General features: G+C 38.7%; 1 protein-coding gene across 9 annotated transcripts in view; it reads right to left on the bottom strand.

Moving 5' to 3' along the window:
• The window catches only part of LTBP2 (latent transforming growth factor beta binding protein 2), a 116,595-nt gene that overhangs the window by 22,802 nt on the left and 69,876 nt on the right, over nt 1–23,917 (bottom strand). For all 9 annotated transcript variants that reach the window (XR_014173965.1, XR_014173966.1, XR_014173967.1 and 6 more), the window contains exons 13-22: nt 23,396–23,415; nt 22,193–22,232; nt 17,046–17,144; nt 15,590–15,715; nt 14,963–15,091; nt 13,179–13,298; nt 6,458–6,583; nt 5,959–6,084; nt 2,180–2,302; nt 712–837 (exon numbers count right to left, since the gene is read on the bottom strand). Coding sequence is in view for 4 of the 9 variants with exons in the window: in XM_081937333.1 (XP_081793459.1) it covers nt 712–837; nt 2,180–2,302; nt 5,959–6,084; nt 6,458–6,583; nt 13,179–13,298; nt 14,963–15,091; nt 15,590–15,715; nt 17,046–17,144; nt 22,193–22,232; nt 23,396–23,415 (1,035 nt within the window). In the remaining 5 variants the exon portion in view is untranslated. The remainder of the gene's footprint in view (nt 1–711; nt 838–2,179; nt 2,303–5,958; nt 6,085–6,457; nt 6,584–13,178; nt 13,299–14,962; nt 15,092–15,589; nt 15,716–17,045; nt 17,145–22,192; nt 22,233–23,395; nt 23,416–23,917) is intronic.

Here is a 23,917-nt window from a genome sequence, read left to right as displayed (position 1 = left end):
AAGACTTCCAGTGTTGGGGCACTCACAACTTCTGGAGGCAAGCTGTTCCACTGATTAATTGTTCTAACTGTCAGGAAATTTCACCTCAGTTCTAAGTTGCTTCTCTCCTTGATTAGTTTCCCACCCATTGCTTCTTGTTCTGCCCTCAGGTCCCTTGGAGAATAGTTTGACTCCCTCTTCTTTGTGGCAACCTTTGAGATATTGGAACAATGCTATCATGTCTCCCCTAGTCCTTCTTTCTCTTAAGCTAAACATACCCAGTTCCTGCAACCGTTCTTCATATGTTTTAGTCTCCAGTCCCCTAATCATCTTTGTTGCTCTTCTCTGCACTCTTTCTAGAGTCTCCACATCTTTTTTACATCGTGGCGACCAGAACTGAATGCAGTATTCCAAGTGTGGCCTTACCAAGGCATTATAAAGTGGTATTAACACTTCACGTGAAGACAGTATGAGTCCTGGAAAAGTCATAGCGACATGAATTGTAATATGCATTCTGAATCATCCTTTCCCCCTCAAATGCTGGGTTGCTGCAGTCTTAAGAGAAAATATAGGGTGGATGATGTTGAATGGGAAAGCATCTTTTAAGGACCTGGGATCAGCCTGAAAAGAAATGGGGGAGGAGAGGAAACCTTCCCTAATTTCTTTCTTTAGCAAGATATGTCCAAGAGAGAAAGGACAGACAAAAGATCACTATAGTTTCTAAGATCTCACCCTGACAGCTGACTCCACCAGCAGCATTTGAGAAGCCAGGAGCACAAATGCAGAAATAAGACCCATGACTGTTTAGGCATTCACCATTGGGACTGCAGATGCCACTCTCCAGACACTCATTCTGATCTATAAGAGGTAAGGACAGTGAAGATAGTTACAAGGAATTCAGTCTGAAAAGCTGCTACAGATTATTCTAATTTAACACTATCACCTACTTAACAAAGTATCTTTTCATTCAGAACAAGATTGTCTTATAAATATTACATTACTCACATCTAAATTATTGATGTGGGATATATTAAACAATAAGAGAAGCTGATATTCAAATAAAATAAAATGAAAATACCTTTCTGAGAGTCTCTTTCAGAAATCTATTGTTGGAGAGAGCTCAAAATATACATACGTATCCTGAGGTCTAGCATGTAGTCACTTAAAGCAAGAAACGGGGGTCAGCAGCCATATAGTTTAATGTAATATGAAAACGGAATCTGCAGTATTTTCCGACAAAAATCCATACCTGTTTTTCTCCTTACTTTTTAATTCTGGCAGCCTAATTTAAATGAGTAGGTGGAAATCCATATGCTGATGTTTAACAAGGTGTCAGAACTTCTTGCCAATATACAGTATTTAAAAACAGCAAAACATTAACTAAGAAACCCTGGGGTATCATTTGCTTACTCCAATCTTAAACATGTTAACTGAATTCCAAAAATCATGGGAGAGTAAGAATCAATTAGCTTCAAGTTGCAGACCAAGTAAGGTGATGCTCACTATCAGATGCACAGTATGTCATTCTTTTATTCTATTACATTCAAATATGAAAAAAGGAGAAACACAAATATATTCATTATCCATTATTGTTTATACTATCTTTCTATAAAATACAAGTAGTTATCAATAATAATCGCAACTTTAATCGATTTGATATAGGTTACAAAAGCACAGAATTAAGAAGAGCATAGGACAAAGGCAACACCCAAATGACAAGATAACAAGAAGAAACCAAATATTGACATGAGAAAAAAGAAACAAGAAGTGGGAAGGGAAAGCAGAAGTTAATATTTAGCTCCAGTTCCTCTATTACTTGTCAAAAGCACGTGAAAGTAACTAGAATAATCCAGAGTCAACATTGTTCAACCATCCCATGAGCAATGCCTACTCTGGTGCATTTAGAGAATGTCAATTTGGGGAAGGTTGGTTTAAATTATATAAATGGGCACAAGTGATAAAATTCAAAGGTACTTAAAAATGGTACTGCATATTCTTCAAAAACAAGATAGATTCTCCTCTTCCTTTTTGAACAGTCCCATGCATTTTTTTCTAGACACTAATGAGGCTGATTTGAATAAAAGCCACATGAAATTCCCAAAATGTCTGCCTCCCCCCCCCCCTGTTTATGCTAGCTCTGAAAATGACTAAATTAATGAAGAATGGGCAAATTCATCCAGATGTGTTACACTAGGCTTACCTTCACATGTGGTCCCATTGAAAAGTTCAAATCCTAGCTGACAATGACATGTGTAGGATCCTGGTGTGTTTAAACACTCTCCTCCTAAGCAGTAAATGTTTGGGTATTCACATTCATTACTGTCTGTTCAAGGAAAGGAAGGCATGATTAATGGAAAGTAACACCAATTAGGGAAGAAAAAATCCTTATAGGCACAAGCTTAGACTTTTTTGTGTTTATTTTAAATGAAAAAAAGAAAGCTAACTACAGGGTACCATTGCTGAAGCTATTAGCAGAGGAAATTTATGCATTCTCCTGCCCAGTTCATATTAAAAGCTTACTGCAAATGCTTAAGAATATAACCAAGCACATATTCTATTGCAGTGTTTTTCAACCTTGGCAACTTGAAGATGTCCGGACTTCAACTCCCAGAATTCCCCAGCCAGCATTCGCTGGTTGGGGAATTCTGGGAGTTGAAGTCCGGACATCTTCAAGTTGCCAAGGTTGAAAAACACTGTTCTATTGCTACATAGAAAGACATCAACCTGAAAGGAAAATGTCACATTTTCCTGCAGCACAGTTCAATATATGGAGGTATTCATGCCTAATAATCACATTGTGATATTGTTGGTTAGCATTTCTTAAATTTTGTGAATCTGATTTACACATACACATACACACACACACACACCTCACTATGTGTACATCAGTTTATTTGTAAAGTAATATAAGGACTCTTCTCTTTAAGGGCTACTCAAACACTGAAAAGAAGCAAGCCAGGGTGTGCCATTGAATAAACATCAACAAGTAGTTGCAATTATTCTCAGTCACTTAATGAGTATTCAATGATATACAATACATCAAACTTTCCAATAACACGTGTTTGGACTTGGATTAATTTTATATGTGTACTTAAAATAGCTCACCTATAAATTAAAAATGTATTATATAGTTCTAAGAAACAAGGATTTCAATGCCAAAAGCATTGTTAATATCCTTCATTTCCATTTCTCTCTATTGTTAAGGGTATGGCTTATATTAATAATGAATTTGTATAATGTGACATAAATGTATACTAGCTTCATCTAGTATATCACAGGGGCATGTTTTGTGGTCATTCTTTCTTTTTTGATTTCTTTGATCTGTTTCAAGTTTGTTACCAGTCACACCCAGCTTGATAACTGTAAGGAAATACTTAAATCTCAAGTAGTAGCTGGAAAGAAAGATAAACATTAACTTTATTGCCATTCTGAATCATGAACTAACAGTACAAGTAGTGTCCTATCAAATCCAGAGCCATTTATTAGCTATATACTATTACTGTATATAATGAAGTACCTGCCAGTTCTTCCTCTATGTTGGAAATCCTTGGATAATTTGCATTTGCAAATTAGATTGTCTGGGCATATTTTTTAAAGTGTACACCCAGAAATATAATGTGAAAATTGATCTTTAATAAAATTATTATGTATGTAGAATTCTCTTTATGACAATATAAAATTCCATGCTTATAGAGTTATGCTGGGTTGCAAACACTCCAGAGAAAATTGATAACGTTGAAATAGGAATTAATGTATACATATTATACATTTCTAGTTTTGAATGACAAAATTCTCCATATTTTATTGAAACAACATCATTCAGGTTATACAAAATGAGTACAGAATGCAGAGAAGAGCAACAAAGATGATTAGGGGATTGGAGACTAAAACATATGAAGAACGGTTGCAGGAACTGGGTATGTCTAGTTTAATAGAAAGAAGGACTAGGGGAGACATGATAGCAGTGTTCCAATATCTCAGGGGTTGCCACAAAGAAGAGGGAGTCAAACTATTCTCCAAGGCACCTGAGGGTAGAACAAGAAGCAATGGGTGGAAACTAATCAAGGAGAGAAGCAACTTAGAACTGAGGAGAAACTTCCTGACAGTTAGAACAATTAATCAGTGGAACAGCTTGCCTCCAGAAGTTGTGAATGCCCCAACACTGGAAGTCTTTAAGAAGATGTTGGATAGCCATTTGTCTGAAACGGTATAGGGTTTCCTGCCTAGGCAGGGGGTTGGACTAGAAGACCTCCAAGGTCCCTTCCAACTCTGCTATTGTATTGTATTGTACAGGTAGTCCTTGATCTACAACCACAACTGAGCCCAACATTTCTGTTAAATGAGGCAGTTGTTAAGTAAGTTGCACCCCATTTTACACATCGCTATGGTTTTTAAGTGAATCATGTCGTCCTTAAGCAAAACTGGCTTCCCCAATGATTTGGCTTGTCAGAACCAGCTGGGAAGGTTACAAATAGTGATAACATGATCCTGGGGCAGTATAACTGTCATACATACATCCATGCATGCCAGTGGCCAAGCATCTGTATCTTGATCACAAGACTATGCGGGTGCTGCAACAGTATGAAAGACAATCATAGGTCACTTTTTTCAGTGCCATTATATTTTTGAACAGTCACTAAATGAATGGCTGTAAATCAAGAAATACCTGTATAATTTTATTAACTGCATAGTTTTCATGCGAATGTTTCTATATTCATAAAACACGTCTGATTTACTGTATCAGAGAACAATTCTAGCATAGGAGGGATATAAAAGAAACAAAAGGTATTATTAAAAATATGTAGGCAATTATTTTATATAATTAGTTTCTGTAATCCATGTTTTCTCAGTTTAACTCTTTATATGTTGATATGTGACACTTTTAATTGGAAAACTCCTGGGATTCCTATTGAGATCAATTTTCCACATATTTCTATTCCTGTTTTCCAAAGCTACTTCTTCAAAGCAGTAAGCAAAAATAAAAAGCAATTAAGCATTGTTAATTTTCTTATTTCTAATAAACAGTGTGAATTATCTAAATTTAGTTTTTAAACTGGTTTTCAGTGCAACTTTATTGTTATTTCACATTTTATTTGTTACACTTTTTATAGTGGCATATTTATTTATTGGCATCATAACCTAATTATTCTCTCATGGAAAACTTGTGGGAGGATTTGATATTGAAAATCCAGTCTGGCACTTGATCTCTCTGTTGTCATGGTCCATTAAATGCCCAGAATATGTGGAGACCATCCAATTAAATAAATGTCCCTCTCATCCCTCTCAACTCACAACGTAGGAGTTTACATTTTTCACTGAATAAAATCATGGTGATATTTCCATTTGTATGTGAGCTCTCAATTTTTCCATTTTGAAGTCCTTTTTAAATTAAATTCTATATAAAAACGGATGGAAAATTAACCATTTTAGATAATTATTGGATGACCACTAGGTGACAGCAATAAAATGCAACAAACTATAGCACTTTGCTTATCACTGACTGATTTCCAGAGTTTTTCACTACTGATCCGGTAGCCCTTAATGTCTGGTCTTCTAATTTACAACTTTAAAAACAAAAGCAGATTATCCTATTTAATCACACTGAATAATCATGCCCTTCTTTCTTTCATTCTCCTGACCCATTTTCTTGTTCTTCTCCAAACTGACCTAATTTAGTGTAATGAATGTTATCTGCAAAGCTGCAACCAACCCATTAATTAATACATTAATCACTGCCAAATATTTCCAGTCCCAATATCTTCAAGTCTTTCATAATAGCCTGACAAGGTTGTGAACTGTAACCTGGGAAAACCAGGATCAATATTCTACAAAATACTTTCCTCTAGGTGATGAATCTGGGAAAGGAAAAATCAATCCAGATCATAATCACTATTTCTTCTGCTTTTAAATGCACACAGGTGTAAAGTAAGCCAAGTGTTTCAGTCATTCAGCCATGAAGAATGAAATCAATATTATTACCTTCACAAGACTGTCTGTTAGATGAGAGAACATAACCTATTTCACAAGCTTGGCAAGTGAAGGAGCCTGGTGTATTAATGCAGATTCCCTGTGGGCAGGCCATGTGTGAATTGCACTCATCAATATCTAGAAAAAAGAACAGTGTTTCCCTGACATAGAATAAGGAACAAGAAAAAGCTCAGAAAATCTATTCAATATATGATTCAAAAGCTTATCAGGCAAATGTCTCTAGCATTTCCTGAACAGTGTATAAAAATGATGTGCTACATCCAATTATTTCTTCATATCAAGTAATATTCACTATTTGCTGTTTATACACACAGCTTCCAATAAGTTTTCCATTAATTTCAATCAATACATTATTCAGATAACTTGATTTCTATGACCATAACAAAAGCTTGTTATTTATAAGACTACACAATCTTCTGGATTAGGCTAATATATCTTTTTTAGTTAATCAGAAACTTATCCTTATCATCATATCAAGTCACATATATACCTTCACATGTTCTCCCATCCATTGATGCAATATAGCCATTACCACAATCCACACAAGAAAAGGAGCCCTCGGTGTTGATGCAGCGTCCTCTGGGACAGATGTTATAGGTTGTACATTCATCAATATCTATGACAAACCAGAGAAACATGGAACTGAATTTTGACTTGATGTCACTTGGCAGAGCAACAACAGAACTTAAAGAGCCCCATGTAACTTTCAACAAAAGATGCTATAGGCAGAAGGACAATGTGTGCAAAAGTTATCAAGAAATAGCTATACCCAGAATAAGATTATTGTTAGACACTTCATGAAGTTATCCAAAAACACGTGGAAATTGTATTAAGGGGTCTTACATCTGGCTCAATGAAGATTAAGAAATAGAGCTTCAATGCAAAAAATAAAAAAAATTGAGAAAATGTTAATTTCTTTCTAACTATTGATGGGCCTGTTATAAAGTCATTAGATAATTATGAACTTTTTACTTATATGGCAACATAAATTTATGATCATAAAGGGGAAAGTCCTTGTACTGGGACAAGAGGAGCTGTATATTGGTATACATTAACTATGAAGGAGAGACAACTAGAGTTTATATTTTCACTCAAAGTAACCAGCAAAACTTTACCTATAAACTTTACCTTTCATCCTATGATATTTAGATTAGATACTCAACTGCAGACTGCCAATGTTATTACCAGTTAAGCTTACTTTAATTTTTTTAAAACTCTTCTCTTGTTTTTCTGCCATTTAATCATTGATTCATTTGTTGTGAACATGTTATACCATGAAGTGCAGTCTACCATCAGTTTCTTGCAATGGTTGATGGGTGGAGATGGGTGTTGATTTTAAAAAAGCACTCATCTATCTTTGTGGTTTATTGCCATACTCTCTTACTTACAGTTTGGTTTTGCTTAACCAGAACCATCATTTTCCTACCAAGTTCATATTCTGGTTCTTATCCTGTGCCATGTCCTAATTTGGTGAACTTATTTATACAGATCCAAATTAAGGTTTTGCTACTTCTGTTTTCTGCCTGAGACTGTCTAATGAGACAGGCCTCTGCCACTGACAGTACCGAGTAGGGTTGAGTCAAGACTGGTCACTGCTAGGCTCCTTCTGTAATTACCTAAGCTGAATAAAGTAAAACAATAACAACAAAAACAGGTTTTGCATAAGCAAAACATGCCAGCTCCCAGATTACTAAGGGAGGAAGCATAACTTGATCCACTAATCTACTTACCTTGTGGTAAAACAGCAAGGGCCGGGGAATTTAATTACTCCGCTAACTGTTAGCTAAGTAGTCTCACACTTCATGCAGAACTACTGAAGGCAATTCTAAAGCAATTCTAAAAGACATGGCTTCTCTGTCCAGCTCTTTAAAGAAACTTCAGAATGGAGGACAGGGCTGAATTGGGGTTAGAGGGATGCTACCTTGTTTCTCACATTTTCTGTGAGATACTAACTTGATTGATTAAAAAAATAAATAGCAGCCAGAAATGCTGAATAGCAACATAAAATTATGATCATAAAGGGAAAACTTTACTTTACTTTACTTTATTTCGTATTTCTAGACCGCCCCCTCTCCCAAAAGGGACTCAGGGCGGTGTACAGTCAGGCTAAAACACAAATAGGATGCATATAAATAAATACATAAATACATAAATGCATAAATACATAAATGGAGGAGGCTATATAAAACTGTACCTTCAAGTAAAGCATTAAAAGCAGTATTTAAAAACAACCCCTAAAAATACCCCAAAAAATTGAATTTAAAATAATTACACATGAAATTCCCCAATTAAAATATCTGCCAGGAGGTAAGATAAAACTATGAGTGGGCCAGGCCGGCTAATCGAAACAGGTGAGTCTTTAGTTTTTGTCGGAAGGAGCGGAAGTCGGTGGTAGTTCTGATGTCGGGGGGGGAGGTCATTCCAGAGGGTTGGGCCCATCACAGAGAAGGCTCTACTCCTAGGCGCCGCCCGTTGGCATTGCTTGGTGGACGGCAACCGGAGGAGTCCCTCCCTGTGAGAGCGAATTGGTCGCAGGGATGTGTGCGGTAGGATGCAATCCCGCAGGTAGCTAGGTCCTGTGCCATGGAGAGCTTTAAAGATGGTGATCAACACCTTGAAACGCACCCGAAAAACCACAGGCAGCCAGTGCAGCTCGCACAGGAGGGGTGTAATGTGGGAGTACCTGGTACTCCCCGTGATGGCCAGCGCGGCTGCATTCTGAACTAGCTGTAGTCTTCGGGCGCGTCCCAGGGGAAGCCCCATGTAGAGGGCATTGCAGTAGTCCAGACGAGACGTCACCAGCGCATGAGTGACCGTGCGTAGGGCATCCCGGTCCAGTAGGGGGCGCAATTGGCGCACCAGGCGAACCTGGTGGAACGGCCCTCTTGCCACGGCTGCCACATGGTCATCCATCGACAGCCGGGCATCTAGGAGGACGCCCAAATTGCGTGCCCATTCCACAGGGGGCAATTGCTCGCCAGTGATGGTGTCAACTGATTGAACCGAGGTGCCGGTAACCACAGCCACTCAGTCTTGGAGGGGTTGAGCTTGAGTCTGTTGTCCCCCATCCAGACCCCGACGGCTTCCAAACACCGGGACATCATTTCAACAGCCTCGTTGGGGTGGTTTGGGGTGGAAATGTACAGCTGAGTATCATCAGCGTACAGATGATATTCGACCCCAAAACCACAGATGATCTCTCCCAGTGGCTTCACATATGCGTTGAACAGAAGGGGCGAGAGGACTGACCCCTGTGGCACCCCACAAGTGAGTGGCCTCAGGGTCGACCTCTGTCCCCCTGCCAACACACATTGCATCCGGTCGGAGAGGTAGGAGCCGAACCACCGCAAAACAGTGCCTCCAACTCCCATCCCCTCCAGCCGGCGCAATAGAATACCATGGTCGATGGTATCAAAAGCCGCTGACAGATCTAATAGGACCAGGATAGAGGAACAACCCCTATCTCTGGCCCTCCAGAGATCATCAACCAACGCGACCAAGGCCGTCTCCGTGCTGTGCCCGGGTCGGAAGCCGGACTGGCGTGGGTCTAGATATTCGGATTCGTCAAGGTGTCGCGGGAACTGCTGTGCCACTACATTCTCTACAACCTTCGCTAGGAAGGGAAGGTTGGAGACTGGACGATAATTAGCTAGCTCCATCGGGTCAAGGGAAGGCCTCTTGAGTAAGGGCCTCACCACCGCCTCTTTCAAGGCGGTTGGTAAGGACCCCTCACCCAACGAGGCGTTCACTAGGCCCAGGAGCCAGCCTCGTGTCACTTCCCAGGATGCCAGTACCAGCCAGGAGGGACACGGGTCCATTAAACATGTGGTGGGTCACAGCCGTCCACGTAGCCTGTCCAAATCCTTGGGGGCAACAGAATCAAACTCCTCCCAGAATGGTCTCACAAGACTCACTGTTGACGGCTCCTCTGGTCCACTGAAGGGGGCCCATCCGCTCCGGATCTGAGCGATTTTGTCCTGCAGATATTCCCCAAACTCCTCTGCTCTGCCCTGCAAAGGGGCTTCCCGCCTCCTCTGTGATAAGAGGGAGCGGGTTACCCGAAACAGGGCGGCAGGGCGGTTATCGGCGGACGCAATAAGAGCGGCACAGTATCTATGTTTGGCCGCTCTTAATGCCACAAGGTAGGTCCGTGAATAGGCTCTTACCTGTGTTCGATCAGATTCGGAGCGCGAGGACCTCCACCTGCTCTCTAGGCGTCTCCTATGGCGCTTCATCACTCTCAGGTCCTCGGTAAACCAACGAGCCCGGGTGGGTCGTTGCCGTAGGAGAGGCCGCAAAGGCATAACCCGGTCCAAGGCCCCAGCGGCCGCCCTATTCCAGGCGGCTACAAGGTCCTCCGACCGAGAGCGGGTCAGGGCTACAGGAAGTGGCCCAAGCTCCGTCTGGAATCTATCCGGTTCCATCAGGCGCCTGGGGCGGTACCAACTTGGACAGTCTGGTTCCGCCTCCTCGCAGTGGGGGGTAGTGCCAGGGAAGTCCAGCCAGAGAGATGAGTGATCTGACCATGACAGGGGGGTAATGACCAGATCCCCTATTCCCAGATCACTCGTCCACTGCTCAGATACAAAAACAAGGTCCAGTGTGTGGCCACCCTCGTGTGTGGGGCCCTGAATTAATTGGGTCAGGTCCATGGCTGTCATGGAAGCCATGAACTCCTGAGCTACCTCGGATGCTTCCCCCATCGACGGCAAGTTGAAATCCCCCATAACCACAAGTTTGGGGATCTCAACTGCCGTTTCTGAGATCAGCTCGAGGAGCTCGGGCAGGGCTGCTGATGCATAGCGAGGAGCCAAGTATACAATCAGCAGACCCCACTGCCTCCCTGGGCCCCATTTCACACCAAGGGACTCACACCCGGGTATCTGAGGGACAGTGAACTCCCTCGGCTCCAAGCCTTCCCGTATAACTACCGCCACCCCACCACCCTTACCCAGGGCCCGGGGCTGATGGAATGCACGGAAACCCGGTGGGCACATTTCCACGAGGGGTAAACCGCCCTCATGGCCCAGCCAGGTCTCCGTTATCCCTGCAAGGTCCAGCTCCCCCTCTGAGATCAACTCACTAATGAGGGGGGCCTTGTTGGTCACGGACCTTGCATTGCAAAGCATCAGCCTCAGGCCCTGGCTCTGTAGTTCCTGGCCACCTAGGCTGCGGGGGTTGGTGCAAACGACCGGGCGTATCCAACAGCCACGGTCTCCCAACCGACCTTGCGATCTTCTCCTGTCCTCGCATCCACCCCTCCCCGCGACCGTTGTAATAGGGCAACCCTCTGTTGAGATGTCCTTTTCCCTCCCCCCCCCACACTCACTTCCCTCCTAGACTCACCTGTTCGCCTGGCACTGGCCCCCGTCCTGGCCTGATTAACCCGCCCCCCCACCCTGGAGCCCCCTAAAAAGGATAAAAAACATTTCGTTAAAAATCCCCTTAGCTTCCGCTTCCTCCACCTCTCGGGGTTCACAAACCCGTCATCAAGGCGGGCCCTTGAAAGAGCCAAGGGCCATGCCTGCGAGAGAGGGGACTCCCACAGGAGGAGCAGGTCTGACCTCAAATAAATGTTACTAAAAAACAAAGGTCTTGCCCTGGGACAAGAACAAAGGGTAACTTGACTTTGGTTCTTTTTGTCATGGGTGATGATGCTTAACAGATTTTAAAATTCTGAGGATAAGGGGGGGGGTCACTTAATGAAGGGGAAAAAACACTATCTTGCTTTCATCTTATGTCCAAATATTGCTCATCTCCAGTTTCAACTTGAAGTTTTGCTGTGATGACTGCAACAATTTAATTTCAACAAAATAAGCAAAAAAGCATAATGACTTAATGGTAGGAGACGTCACTCTGAAGCATTTCAGCCTTGCAGCAATTAAACAGGTATGTGCAAAATATAAAACCAGAAATTGTTGATTTCTGATAAGACTTACTCAATACTGTTGACTTAATGGTGGGTTCATATATCAACTACTTGTCTTGGGATAGAGTTGGAGACATCACATTATGTAAAGTGAAATGTTCTAGCAGTTTAACTTCCAAAGAAAATAAACAAGACCAAAAGTAACTTATTTTCAATGTTTGCAACTATAATTTCATTTAATCTTCCTAATCTGTCCAGGATTGGGGGTAATTGGCTTTGAGGTCTGTAGCGTCTCTGCTGTGACACAGAGATAATGCAATTATGATCTTAGCAGAGATCTCCATAGCACTGTGAACAATGCAAGGTTAGATTTGCAAGGAAATTAGGAGAAAAATCCTTGACACAATCAGAGGAAATTAGTGTGACATGCAGGAAAGAAAAATAAACTAAACTTTTTAGAATTGTTTTGTTAAAGGAAACAATATAGCATAGAACTGAAATAAACCTCTTCATATCGTTTTTTAATTTGTATCTTAGTTTTGACCTAAACTCTTTAGTGGAGAAAGGATTATATTTCAGTGAAAAGGCATATCTTTTACTTGCAGGAGATCCCACAGTGAGCCTCCACATTTTTAATTTGAAAAAAAAAATTGATGGGAAAAATCTCTGTCCAGGATTTGGGGGAGACTTGCCTGTTTGAATCAATAAACTGTGTTGTATTAGACATTTTCGATAAGTCAGTTTGTTTTATCATAAGCCAGCATTACTTGATATCAGCCATTCTTTGGAGCAGGCGAAATACTGAGATAGAAGTGCAGGTAGTATTTTGAATAATCTACATTTTTTTGTAGAAAACCAGCTGAAGAAAACCAGCTATGATGGAAACATCTTCAGAGATACATGATTTAAACCAATATACATAAATTGCAAAAGGGAAGTCGGAATATAAAAACAGCACTATTTTGCATTTTCCTTCTTTCCAGAAGAGGGCAATCTCTGTTTAGCAGATTCCTTATCAGCATTACTTCACACATCCTATTTATTTGTAGCCAGATAAAAGTTAAATCTGAATGAACAGAATAAAAGTGACATAAAACACCTTTCTAAATGGGCATGTTCTCTGCTAAAGACACAAGTCGCATTAAAAAGCTGAGGTGAATCTGTAAGGAATGAATTTATACATGTCAAGTATTTGGAACTACTTGGCAAGAAAGATCGAAACTAGCTATGAAAGGAGAACATTTCAGAAAGCAGAGGTCTTTTGCAAACTCACTGTTAGATAAAGAGCTGTTGTTACCGTTAAGCCTGTGTGTGCCTCTCCATTACCCAATCTAACACTCACCTTCACACTGTCCTTTGTGATTCAAGAAGTAGCCTCTTTTGCACTCACAGTGATACGAGCCAGGTATATTGATACACTGCCCTCCATGGCACACATCTGGCTGGTTACACTCATTTAGATCTGTTGATTCACAGCAACATGCTCTTCAGCAAAAATCATCAGTCCAGATTGCTATGATGCACCATGGTCAAGTACTTAGCTCATATTATCCTTTTAATACAGTATGTTTAAATTGGAATGACCAGAACAAATCATCATACTTTAAAACACATTATGGAAAAATCTAGTGTTCTGGTAAAGTCTATAATACTGGGAAAAACAGAAGGAAAGAGAAGAGGAGGACAACCAGCAGAAGGTAAATGGACTCAATCACAGTGGCAATGGGACCAAAATTGGGCAAACTGAAGGACCAGGTTGGGCACAAATTGCCCTGAAGAAAGTCTATGTGCCTCTAACAGTTGGTACTGACTTGATGGCATATAATCAATCAATAATTAACATTTAATCTAATTTACATATTTCAAAATGTAAATGCTTCTGCAAAAGTATGCAGATACAAAAGGTTTTAGATACATATCATACTATTGCTTTTCTGTTCATTTGCTTCCATATTTAATGAAAGGTTTATTATCCTCTTTATTATTTATATATTAAATCTGCTATCTATCTGCTATCATTATCAAAAGCGTAGGGCTGGAAATTGAACATGATCTAAATCAATACAATAATAATGGCATGCAACAGCTAAACAATAAAATAAAATATGGCAATAAATTCCAGAGCACCCTGTTTTGTTCGCTTCTTCAGATATATGTATGGATAAGATGAAGGAAAGGTTAGCGAATTTTCTTGGCCACAAAAGATAAAAGAACTGAGATATGCAGGCAAGACATAAATAAAATAAAACATCTCTCGATAGATAGATGATAGCTAGATAGCTAGATAGAAAAATAGATAGATAGATAGATAGATAGATAGATAGATAGATAGATAGATAGATAGATAGATAATAGATAGATAGATAGATAGATAGATAGATAGATAGATGATAGATAGATAGATAGATAGATAATAGATAGATAGATAGATAGATAGATAGATGATGGATAGATAGATAGATAGATAGATAGATAGATAGATAGATAGATAGATAGATAGATAGATACTGTAGATATATAGAGAGAGTGAGAGAGAACCAATCAACCAAATTGCTCTCATTTCCTGATCTTCTATGGTAGGCATCAGAAGACGGCATTACCAACATGTAGATCAGTACACATGTAATTTGATTTGTGATCTGCATTAATAGAGCAGCATCTAGTTCTCAGGGTTTTTAAACCGCTAACAAATTTGCCTCTGTTTTCTTGTTAAAAATTTTCAAATTTTCTATAGCACTCCAGCTTTTAAATGTAACGTTCTCTTAACGTACATAGGTTTTATTATGAACATTCCCTAAAAATCATTACATAATGAAAATCTTCCTACTCTATTTGTTACTTAGTTTTTTAAAAGACAAATGTTCTTTTAAAACATTTGCAACGTCTTTTTTAAAAAAATAAACATGGCCAGTTTATATTCCATTTTTGGAAACATTATACCTTTTCAGACACTACATAAATATAAATATAAATTTGTGACAGAAAAAATATATCCTAGAAGACTCTACCTGGTGCTGCCCTCAGTGGTGAAGAATAAGATGTTTGGTGGAACTTGCAGATATTTTCCCACATAAATAAATGGTGAATTTCCTTTACCTTCTCTGATTTCATAGAAACATTTCTTACCCTGACATGTTTGCATGTTTTGTGAAGTGAGAATGCTATACCCAGAGAAGCAGATGCAAGAATAAGAGCCTTCAGTGTTGACACAGTGACCCTTCCCATCACATGGATTTCTCTCACATTCATCAATATCTGAAACAAGAGGAGATAGTTAAAAACATTTTGAAACTGACCTACCTATCTGTTCTGTAGTCACCCAGCCATCTTAGCCATTCAAATCCCACACTAGTGAAAAGTGAAGTTTGTAGAAGACTGAACTAAAAATCACTGATTAAAACTGTATGCATCATTTCTTGGGTTACATTCTTTATTTCCCAGTCTCTAACAACTTCTATGAGCCGTGATGGCACAGTGGTTAGAGTGCTGCCTGCAATTTGGCAGTTTGAATCTCATCAGGCTCAAGGTTGACTCAGCCTTCTAGCCTTCCGAGGTGGGTAAAATGAGGACCCAGATTGTTGGGGGCAATATGCTGACTCTAAACTAAGCTAAACTGCTTAGAGGGGGCTGTAAAGCACTGTAAAGTGGTATATAAATCTAAGTGCTATTGTATATTTTAAACCGTTTTTCTTATATGCTCATACTGCCACAGACTACATTTCCACCATCAAACTAATTAAATAACTAAAATACCAATGCAATAAGTGTGACTAGGATGCTGTTGATAACCAGGATAACACAAGCAGGTATATCCTTCAGGAAAGTTCACACAAGTGCCTGGCCCACACATATCAGGTGAAGAGGCACATGGATTTATTTCTAAAAAAAGAAAAAGAAAAATGTTGTCAGGGAACAAATAAAATGGCAATGTGCTATTGTCCCAAATCCAAGACAAATGTAAATATTTTTAGCTTAATTAATGCAATTCATTTGTGCCAAACACAGCAAAGGCTATACTTAAAAGGGAATCAGTACCACCAGTCTAAACACAAAATGTTATGCCGTGAGCTTGCCTGGTTTCTATAATTTATAAACCAAGATTTATAAAGATATATTTCTGTTTCAATAACTTCATTCTGGATTATAGCAAACTCACTGGAGAAAATTTGGAATCAGCCCAGCAACATGCAAGAGCTCAGAAAACACCCACATCTCTCCATAGATTTCAAAAATCCCACCAACCAGCCAGCTCACAAACAAACCCATACAGACAAAAGAGTATTGAGACAGTCTTTGCTATGGGCTCTTTCCAAGAACGTTTTAGTGCAGAGCATAATGGCAGGGGCAGCTCTCCCAGACATTAAGACAAGACTGAAACAACACAGCTGCTATTATCCAAGCAGTAAACATATCTCTGCCTAAGGTCACAAATCTTCCCACTCCACCAAAAAAATGCCCATGACTCAACTTGTGTGACCTGGAATAAATGACAAGAGATACTCCATAGCTTTCTAATTCTGCCATTGTTGTTCTATGGTTGAAAAGTGTTATTTTTCTATAACTCCTTCCCAGGTTTGATTGAAAAGGACTACTTGGCATATAAGCAGGATAGAAATGGGTATTCTGAGCATTATCCTATTTTGTTACAATAGCTGATGAGTGAATCAAGAAGTTGCTGGCTCAAACAGCATCTTGGCCATGAATTTACAAAGTCTTTTGACAAAGCCTATTTTCCATCTTAGGATCCCAACCTACAATATTGGAGTCATGATTCTGAGTTGTTAGATTGTTGAAATATGGTATGTAATGTGCTTGGAATACTTTTATCTCCTCTCTCTTTCTCAATTATCCTGGGATTTGGCATAACGATCTGTCCATTTGCATTTATTTCAGTGAAAAAAAGAATACTGCATCATAAGATGGTGCTTAGGGGTGATTACTAGTTTGAAGTGTATTATTTATGATACCATATTCAATATATATGAAAAAACAATGTAAGATTTCATTACAGAGAAAAAACTACAAATGCTATAATCAATTTTAATATCACTTGTGAAACTGACATAAACCATTTTTTTTAGATTAGCATCATGAAATTCTTTAGTTTGACTGTCTTGTGTGAACCCATTTGAAATGCAAAATCTCTTTACTTGCTGCACACTGTAATTGAATTATAAGAAATAATTTATTAGAAAATAGGTTAACATACCTGTGAATACTGTTGCTGTGTCTCTTGAAGCAGAAGTTTCATCTACAGCTACTGGAAATTGTTTGGCAGGAGGAAGTGGGGGATTCTCTCTTACATCCACTACAAAGGAAACAGGCAAAAACTATAAACATATTAGACAAATACCAGCAATCAACTGGACTCTGTAGTCTCATACATATCATTCAGTCCAACTTACTACTGAATAATTCATATAGTTGAAAGATATAATAAGTCATCTAATCCAATGCAGCAAATTTACTCAAAATTATTTCTGCAGTACTAATATGTATAGGATGCAGCAACCTCACAATGGACAAGCAGGGAGTTTTAAAAAACACAATTTTTCCAAGGGAGAGAAAGAGAAATGGAGGAAGGATAATTATCTCCTTGGAGACATGAATGGAGTATTAGGTCCAGTTTTAGATGAATTGTCTCACAGGCAGAAAGGAAAACTTTCACAAAAGTCTTTCAATATATGGATGAATTAGCAATGTCAGAATAAGTTTCAGATGCATGGAGACTACAAAATGTAATGCCTCTTCAAAGGCTGCTGGCATCAATCACTCCAGGAATGAGATGTTCACAACCTTCCAGATCAAGGGAACTATCACCCTTCACTCGCCTGACACCCAGCTTGCCTATGAGCCAGGATATTTGACTAATATACTCAGAAAAAAGAGAGCATGATCTTAACAATAATCAAATACACATTATACAGTATACAATATTAGACAATGTGTATTGAAAAAGCTTTGAAATACACATGACATACAAATGCATACTGCTTCTGGGGAAGTGGCAGACAGAAGATAACTTTTGCAAAAAGCTGAGCTGACATTTGCAGCCTTGCATAGGGAACCAATGAGTAGACTGGCTCCTTTGACCCTTTTGGATAAGGAAAAGATACATGATCACCCAAGCTGTTTGCCTTACATTTACTCCTTGTGAGGAGAATGCAAGACAGAAATCTATAGTAGGTGGGAGATGAAAGAGATAAGGGAATTTGCCATAATTACTTCAGCCACAAAAGGATCCTTTTTAAAGACACTAAATTTCCACTTCCCTTGAGAACAACTTTCAGAAGTTGTCTATTGAACTATTTCAAATAAGTTAGACACCGTCAAAGTGACAAGACCAGGTGATTGTCTTCAATCCTTAATATAAGACAATTAAATTATTAAATTTTGTTACATTAATATGGTGTTTTGAGTTTTTTTTCTCCTTCAGTTACTTTATATATCCTAGTATGACAGAATTTAAACTAACTTGCTATTTCACTGTCTTTTTATTTAAGTAAATAAGTTTTGGTAACTTGTTCTTTTTAAAGGAAATATCCTTCTTTACTATGTTAAAATTTTTGTTTGTATTAGGATACTGGGATTACTTTATACTTGTTAAATGTGGATTTGTTTATAGTTAAGATATGAAATGTTTATCTGGATATGTTGCTATTTGAGGAGGTTCTCTTGGTAGTGTTGGCATGTGGAATGGAAAAATGTTGTGCATTGGGTTTGTTTACAGTTAACATGGTGTTTAAGTTTTATTTCCATTAGGATATACTTTATGCCTTTTAAGTGTGGTTTGGCTTACAGCAGAAGAAAAATGTGAGCCAGTTGGTGTAGTGGTTAAGGTATCAGGCTGGAAACTAGGAGACGGTGAGATCTAGTCCTGCCTTAGACAGAAAGCTAGTTGGGTAACCATGAGCTAGTCACTTCTATCAGCCCCAGCAAGGAGGTAATGACAAACCCTTTCTGAAAAAAGAAAATTGCAGAGACTTGTCCAAACAGTTTCTGAAAATTGGACACAAGTGAGCAGAAGAAAACATAATATGTTGCTTACAACTAAGAGTTGAAGTATGGAATATTGAGTTTTATATTTGTTAATTATGTTATTATTTTAGGACTCTGTCTGGACTTTTTGCTAACATCCGGATTCAGGAAGTCATTATTTATTGGATTTGCTCATAGTTAAGAGGTGAGTTGTAGGATGAAAAGTTTTATATTTTTTAATTGTTTTAAATAAACAAAAACACAAAAAAAGAATCATCCTTCATTACATCCTGTCAAAAGCATGTCGATTGGTTACAAACAGTTTTCGTGCATTTCTATCACTGGTGCGCCAATTGAGTCCCCTATTGGACCGGAGCGCCCTTCGCACAGTCACTCATGCGCTTGTGACGTCCCCGCTAGACTACTGTAACACTCTCTACATGGGGCTCCCCTTGAGATGCACCCGAAGGCTACAGCTGGTTCAGAATGCAGCCGCGCGGGCAGTCTCGGGAGTCTCTAGCTACTCCCACGTAACACCTCTCCTGCACGGGCTACACTGGCTACCTGTGGCTTTTGGGGTGTGCTTCAAGGTGTTGACCATCATTTTTAAGGCGCTCCATGGCACAGGACCTAGTTATTTGCGGGATCATATCCTGCCCCATACATCCCTCTGGCCGATTCGCTCACACAGAGAGGGACTCCTCCGGGTGCCGTCCACTAGGCTGTGCCAGCGGACGATGCCTAGGGGAAGGGCCTTCTCTGTGATGGGCCCGACCCTCTGGAATGACCTCCCCCCCGACATTAGAATGACTACGGATCTCCGCTCCTTCCGTCAGAAACTTAAAACCCACCTATTCCAGCTAGCCGGCTTGGCCTAATTCCACTTATCCCACCTCAGTCCTATTTCTAAATTTTTTAAGATTGGTTTTAAGGTCTGTTTTTTAATTTCTATAAATTGTACAGGTGCCGTTTAATCTGATTTTTACTTATGTGTATGATTGTTTGTATGTTTTTAATTTATTCCTGTACACCGCCCCGAGTCCCTCCAGGGAGAGGGGGCGGTCTAGAAATTTAATATTTTTTTAAAAAAAAATTTATGTCACCTCTCTTCTCGTTAGACCCAAGAAAAAATTACTTCTTTATAACAAAATCTAAAAAAAAGTTTATTGTTAACATTCATTAAAAAAAATTCCCCCCAGGTCCCAATTTGCAATTTATATCCAAGTTGTTTTAACTGATTAGAGTTATTATTTCATTGCTACTGTTATAATGTATTACTTTTTAATGAATAAACATTTAAAAACAATATAAAAATCTATAAAATATTAAGGTTCCTACCTATTAATCACCAAAAATTAATTAAATTTTTTATCATCAACATTCATTATCAACCTGTATCTTTCCAGTAAAAAAAGAATCTTGTCTCTTTTGCCAGTTGTTGTGTCAATCTTCTTATTAATTCCTTTATAAGGTTTTTATAAACTTCTCTCCGCACTTTTTTGCTTGAAAGATCTCTCAAAAAACCTTGTTGCCCTTGAACTGGTATTAAAATTAGCATGTCTTTGATTAAACATATTTCTGAAACAGTTTCTCTTCTTAGTTCCATCATCATCACTTTTTCCCCCTCTGTATCTTGAAGAAAGGAATAGAGCTCCTGCATATCAAATTCACTTTTCCATTTTCCCTTCTTTCCATTTTCACCTAGGTTTGCTCCATCATTAAATTCATCTCTTATCTTATCCTTATCTTCTTCATCTTCATTCATTTCTTTATTTTTGGGACTCCAATTCCATCATCCTTTATTGTAGGATTCTAGGAGATAGTAGTCTATCCAACTTCTTATCAAATCTCTCAGATCTTTCCGATAACTTTTGAATTTCAATCAACAAATCTTGAAGACTCAGTGTTCCCTCATCTGAAGATTGATACATGTTTCCAAATGAAAAAAAAGCAAGGAGGAAAAAAAGAATTTCCTTCCCTTGCCAAGAGTGTTTTAAAAAGAAAGGCACCTGTAAAGACAACCCTTCCTTTGGCTTCTTATCAAATTGCACAGATAAGCTGCAAAGCTGCAAAGCTCTCCATTACAGCATCAGTGAAATCGGAGACAGAGAGAGCAAATGTTACATTGTTTCAAAAAGAAAAAAACCCAAGTTCTAACTTCCAAATGGCAGATTCAATTCTTCTCCTATTTATCTCAAGCTTATGGAGAACAATAATCTTTAAAAGTCTTTAATGAAGATTAATGAGAAGTAGTAAGAAGAATTATTAGAATAAAAAAGGTTTTAGTTCCAGCCAACAGATAAGGCAGCAGAAAATAGGAGAAAAAAAACAGTTCGTTCACTTACGAAGAGAAACAAAAAGCTTTACAGTCACTTCAATCCACAAAACACTGTTAACAGGAAAAAAAAGAAATAAAAACTTTCAAAGGCAATCCAATAAAAGATAAATTCCGCCGCTTTATTCTTTGCTTAAAGGACTAATTTATCTTTTTTTAAAAATCCCTTTGGGCAATCATTCTCAAAGAAAAAAGCCTCACCAGATGGACTCACTTTCAGCTGCCTTCTTTCCAGAGCCGTCTCTGACTTTGTCAGCATGGGACTGTCTGTTTATTGCCAGCTTGGAGAGCTTCCCTTGGGTCAATCAGGGACTTTGCAATATCCCTGAGACCAGCAAGGCTTTGTCTCTCTGTTCGCCGTCTCTTCGGCATGGCTTAGGTCCGTTTGGACCATGTGGCGATAAAAGTATCAACGGCGGTCTCGGACAGTTGAGACCGCACCTTGTCATGTCGCGACGTTGGCTCTTCTCCAAGAGTTTTATATTTATTAATTAAGGAAGGTGAAGAAATTATGAAATTGCAGTATCCAATTTAGATCTGTCACCAGAACCAAAGGTTTAGTCTTCCAAGTTTTTGGGTTTGTGCCTGGAACTCACCCTTAGGGAACTTTTCAATACCAGATGTTGAATTAGTATTGTCTAATTGTTATCATTAGATGGCATCCTTAAACTTCATAATGCATATATGAATTAGTGTTTTAAAATTTTTATTATATGAATAAATTGCATATAGCATAATTTACCGATACCACTTTAAGAGTAATTGTGCTGTAAAAAGAAGTTAAAAAGATAATTCTGTAAAGTTAATCTCTTATAGACAAAAATAGAATAGATAAAATATTGCTTATTATCTTCTATCCAATAGGTTCAACATGCAGCTTGCTTTTCCGTCAGCAATAAGTATTCAGCAAATTATAGATTGTGTTTAGAAGATCTATTTGATTCTTTCCCCTCACATATCAAAATAATCAACAACCTAAGAATTGCACTTTTTGTCATCTCACTCATAAACACCTATTTCAGCAAATGTACTTTGCAATTTACCTGGATTAGTATCAGTTTCTTGGGTAGCCTCATCTGTATCCTATGAACAAAGCATAAGTACAGTGACTGTTCATAAAGTATATGTAATTTACATAGAGATGAATTCCAACCGACCTAAGAATTTTCTTTTTCAGCAATTTCCTTTTAAATATATTGCTGGGTAAGCATATTAGGTGGATTGTCTAATTTTATATGAACCTAAATTCAGTTTGACATGAAATGGGAGAGAGCGAGAGGGAGAGAGGAAGGGAGGGAGACCAACACTTGTTACTTACTGATTATACAAGCTTATTTCACTGCCAGCAATGATAGTACTTCTGCACACATCTACAAATAAGCTGTTGTTATCTTTTTAGCTATTGCTAATTTCCCCTTAGAGTTAATCAACTTAGCTTGTAACCATTCTCAGCCATCACTACCATGAATTTCTTCTTGTCTCTTCAGAACTTGTTCCTCCCTGGAAATCTGTGATGACTGGATCAATCTTTCATCATTTTGTTTCACTCACTAACTTGTCTCCCTCTTTGATTCTATGAATTATCCAGAACTTGTGCCTCTGAAACTGCCTTTGTTCATCTTTGCTTTTTAGCAATTTTCTCCTTCTTTCTTCCACCAATACTAACCACTTCCTCTCAGCTCCTTGGCCCATTTGGCCTGCCTCCCTTCCCCATGAAAGAGAGACTCACTCTCTCCCTCCCTCCTCCCTCCCCCCTCCCCCAACTCTCTCTTAGTGAGAAATTGACCTTTACAATTCTATATTTTTTCATCAGATTAGGCTATTGATGCCACCTGCCCAATGACCTTTCTGGTGGTAGTGACACTACAAAGGGTAAAAATATCTCTCATTGGCAAGCTGTAGAAAAACAATGAACAAATTGTTGCTGAACTTCGTATGAACTACTAAAAATCATCCTATTTGATTAATATATTATTTTTCAAACTTTCTATTAAAATATAATTTAACTAGTCTCTATTCTGCACTATATGAAAAATATAGTACTTTTACAAGATCAGTCTATTATTTTTAGGTTGAATATTACACCACTTGCTCTTAGTTTAATCTACCTCATAAGTTTTTGCTATGAGGAAACATAGGAGGACTCTGTGCACCATCTTGAATGACTGAATGAGAGGAAAGATGCAAATCTAACAATAAATAAATCATCTCCCAAATGTAGATTTACCAGTAATTTTTTTACTCACCTGATCTTCTGGGGATTCAGCTGTAAAATGACAAAATGTTATTAGAATATAGGGTGTTTTTGAATGCCAAATACATTTGCAAGTGAGAATTGCTAACCCAGTGGTAACAAACCCATTTCCTATGCTATATAGCTTTTCCATTTTTGAAGAGTGCCATTATGTCCCCTCAGTCATCTTGCCAGATTCTTTAATTGCTCCTTTATAGAGCGTGGTTTCCAGACCCTTCACTATCCTGATAGGCCTCCTTTGAACTTGCTCCAATATATCAGATCCTTACTGAATTATAGTGTCCAGAACTGACCATAACATTTCAGGTTAGAGTTTTGCTGGGCCAAATGGAACACCTACTTCCTATGATCTGAACTTAGTGTTCCCATTAATGTGCTGCAAGATAGAATTAGCCTTTTGGCCACTGATTCATAATATTAGGCCATATTTAATTTGTGGTTGACAACAACATCCAGATCCTTGTGCTATTGCCAAGTCAGATTTCCCCATCTGATATGCATGCTTTTTTATTTT

Source organism: Natrix helvetica, assembly GCF_964273705.1.
Source record: "Natrix helvetica genome assembly, chromosome: 1".
Classification (NCBI taxonomy): domain Eukaryota; kingdom Metazoa; phylum Chordata; class Lepidosauria; order Squamata; family Natricidae; genus Natrix; species Natrix helvetica.
Note: the sequence above shows the minus strand (reverse complement) of the source record. Positions and strands in the feature narration are given on the sequence as shown.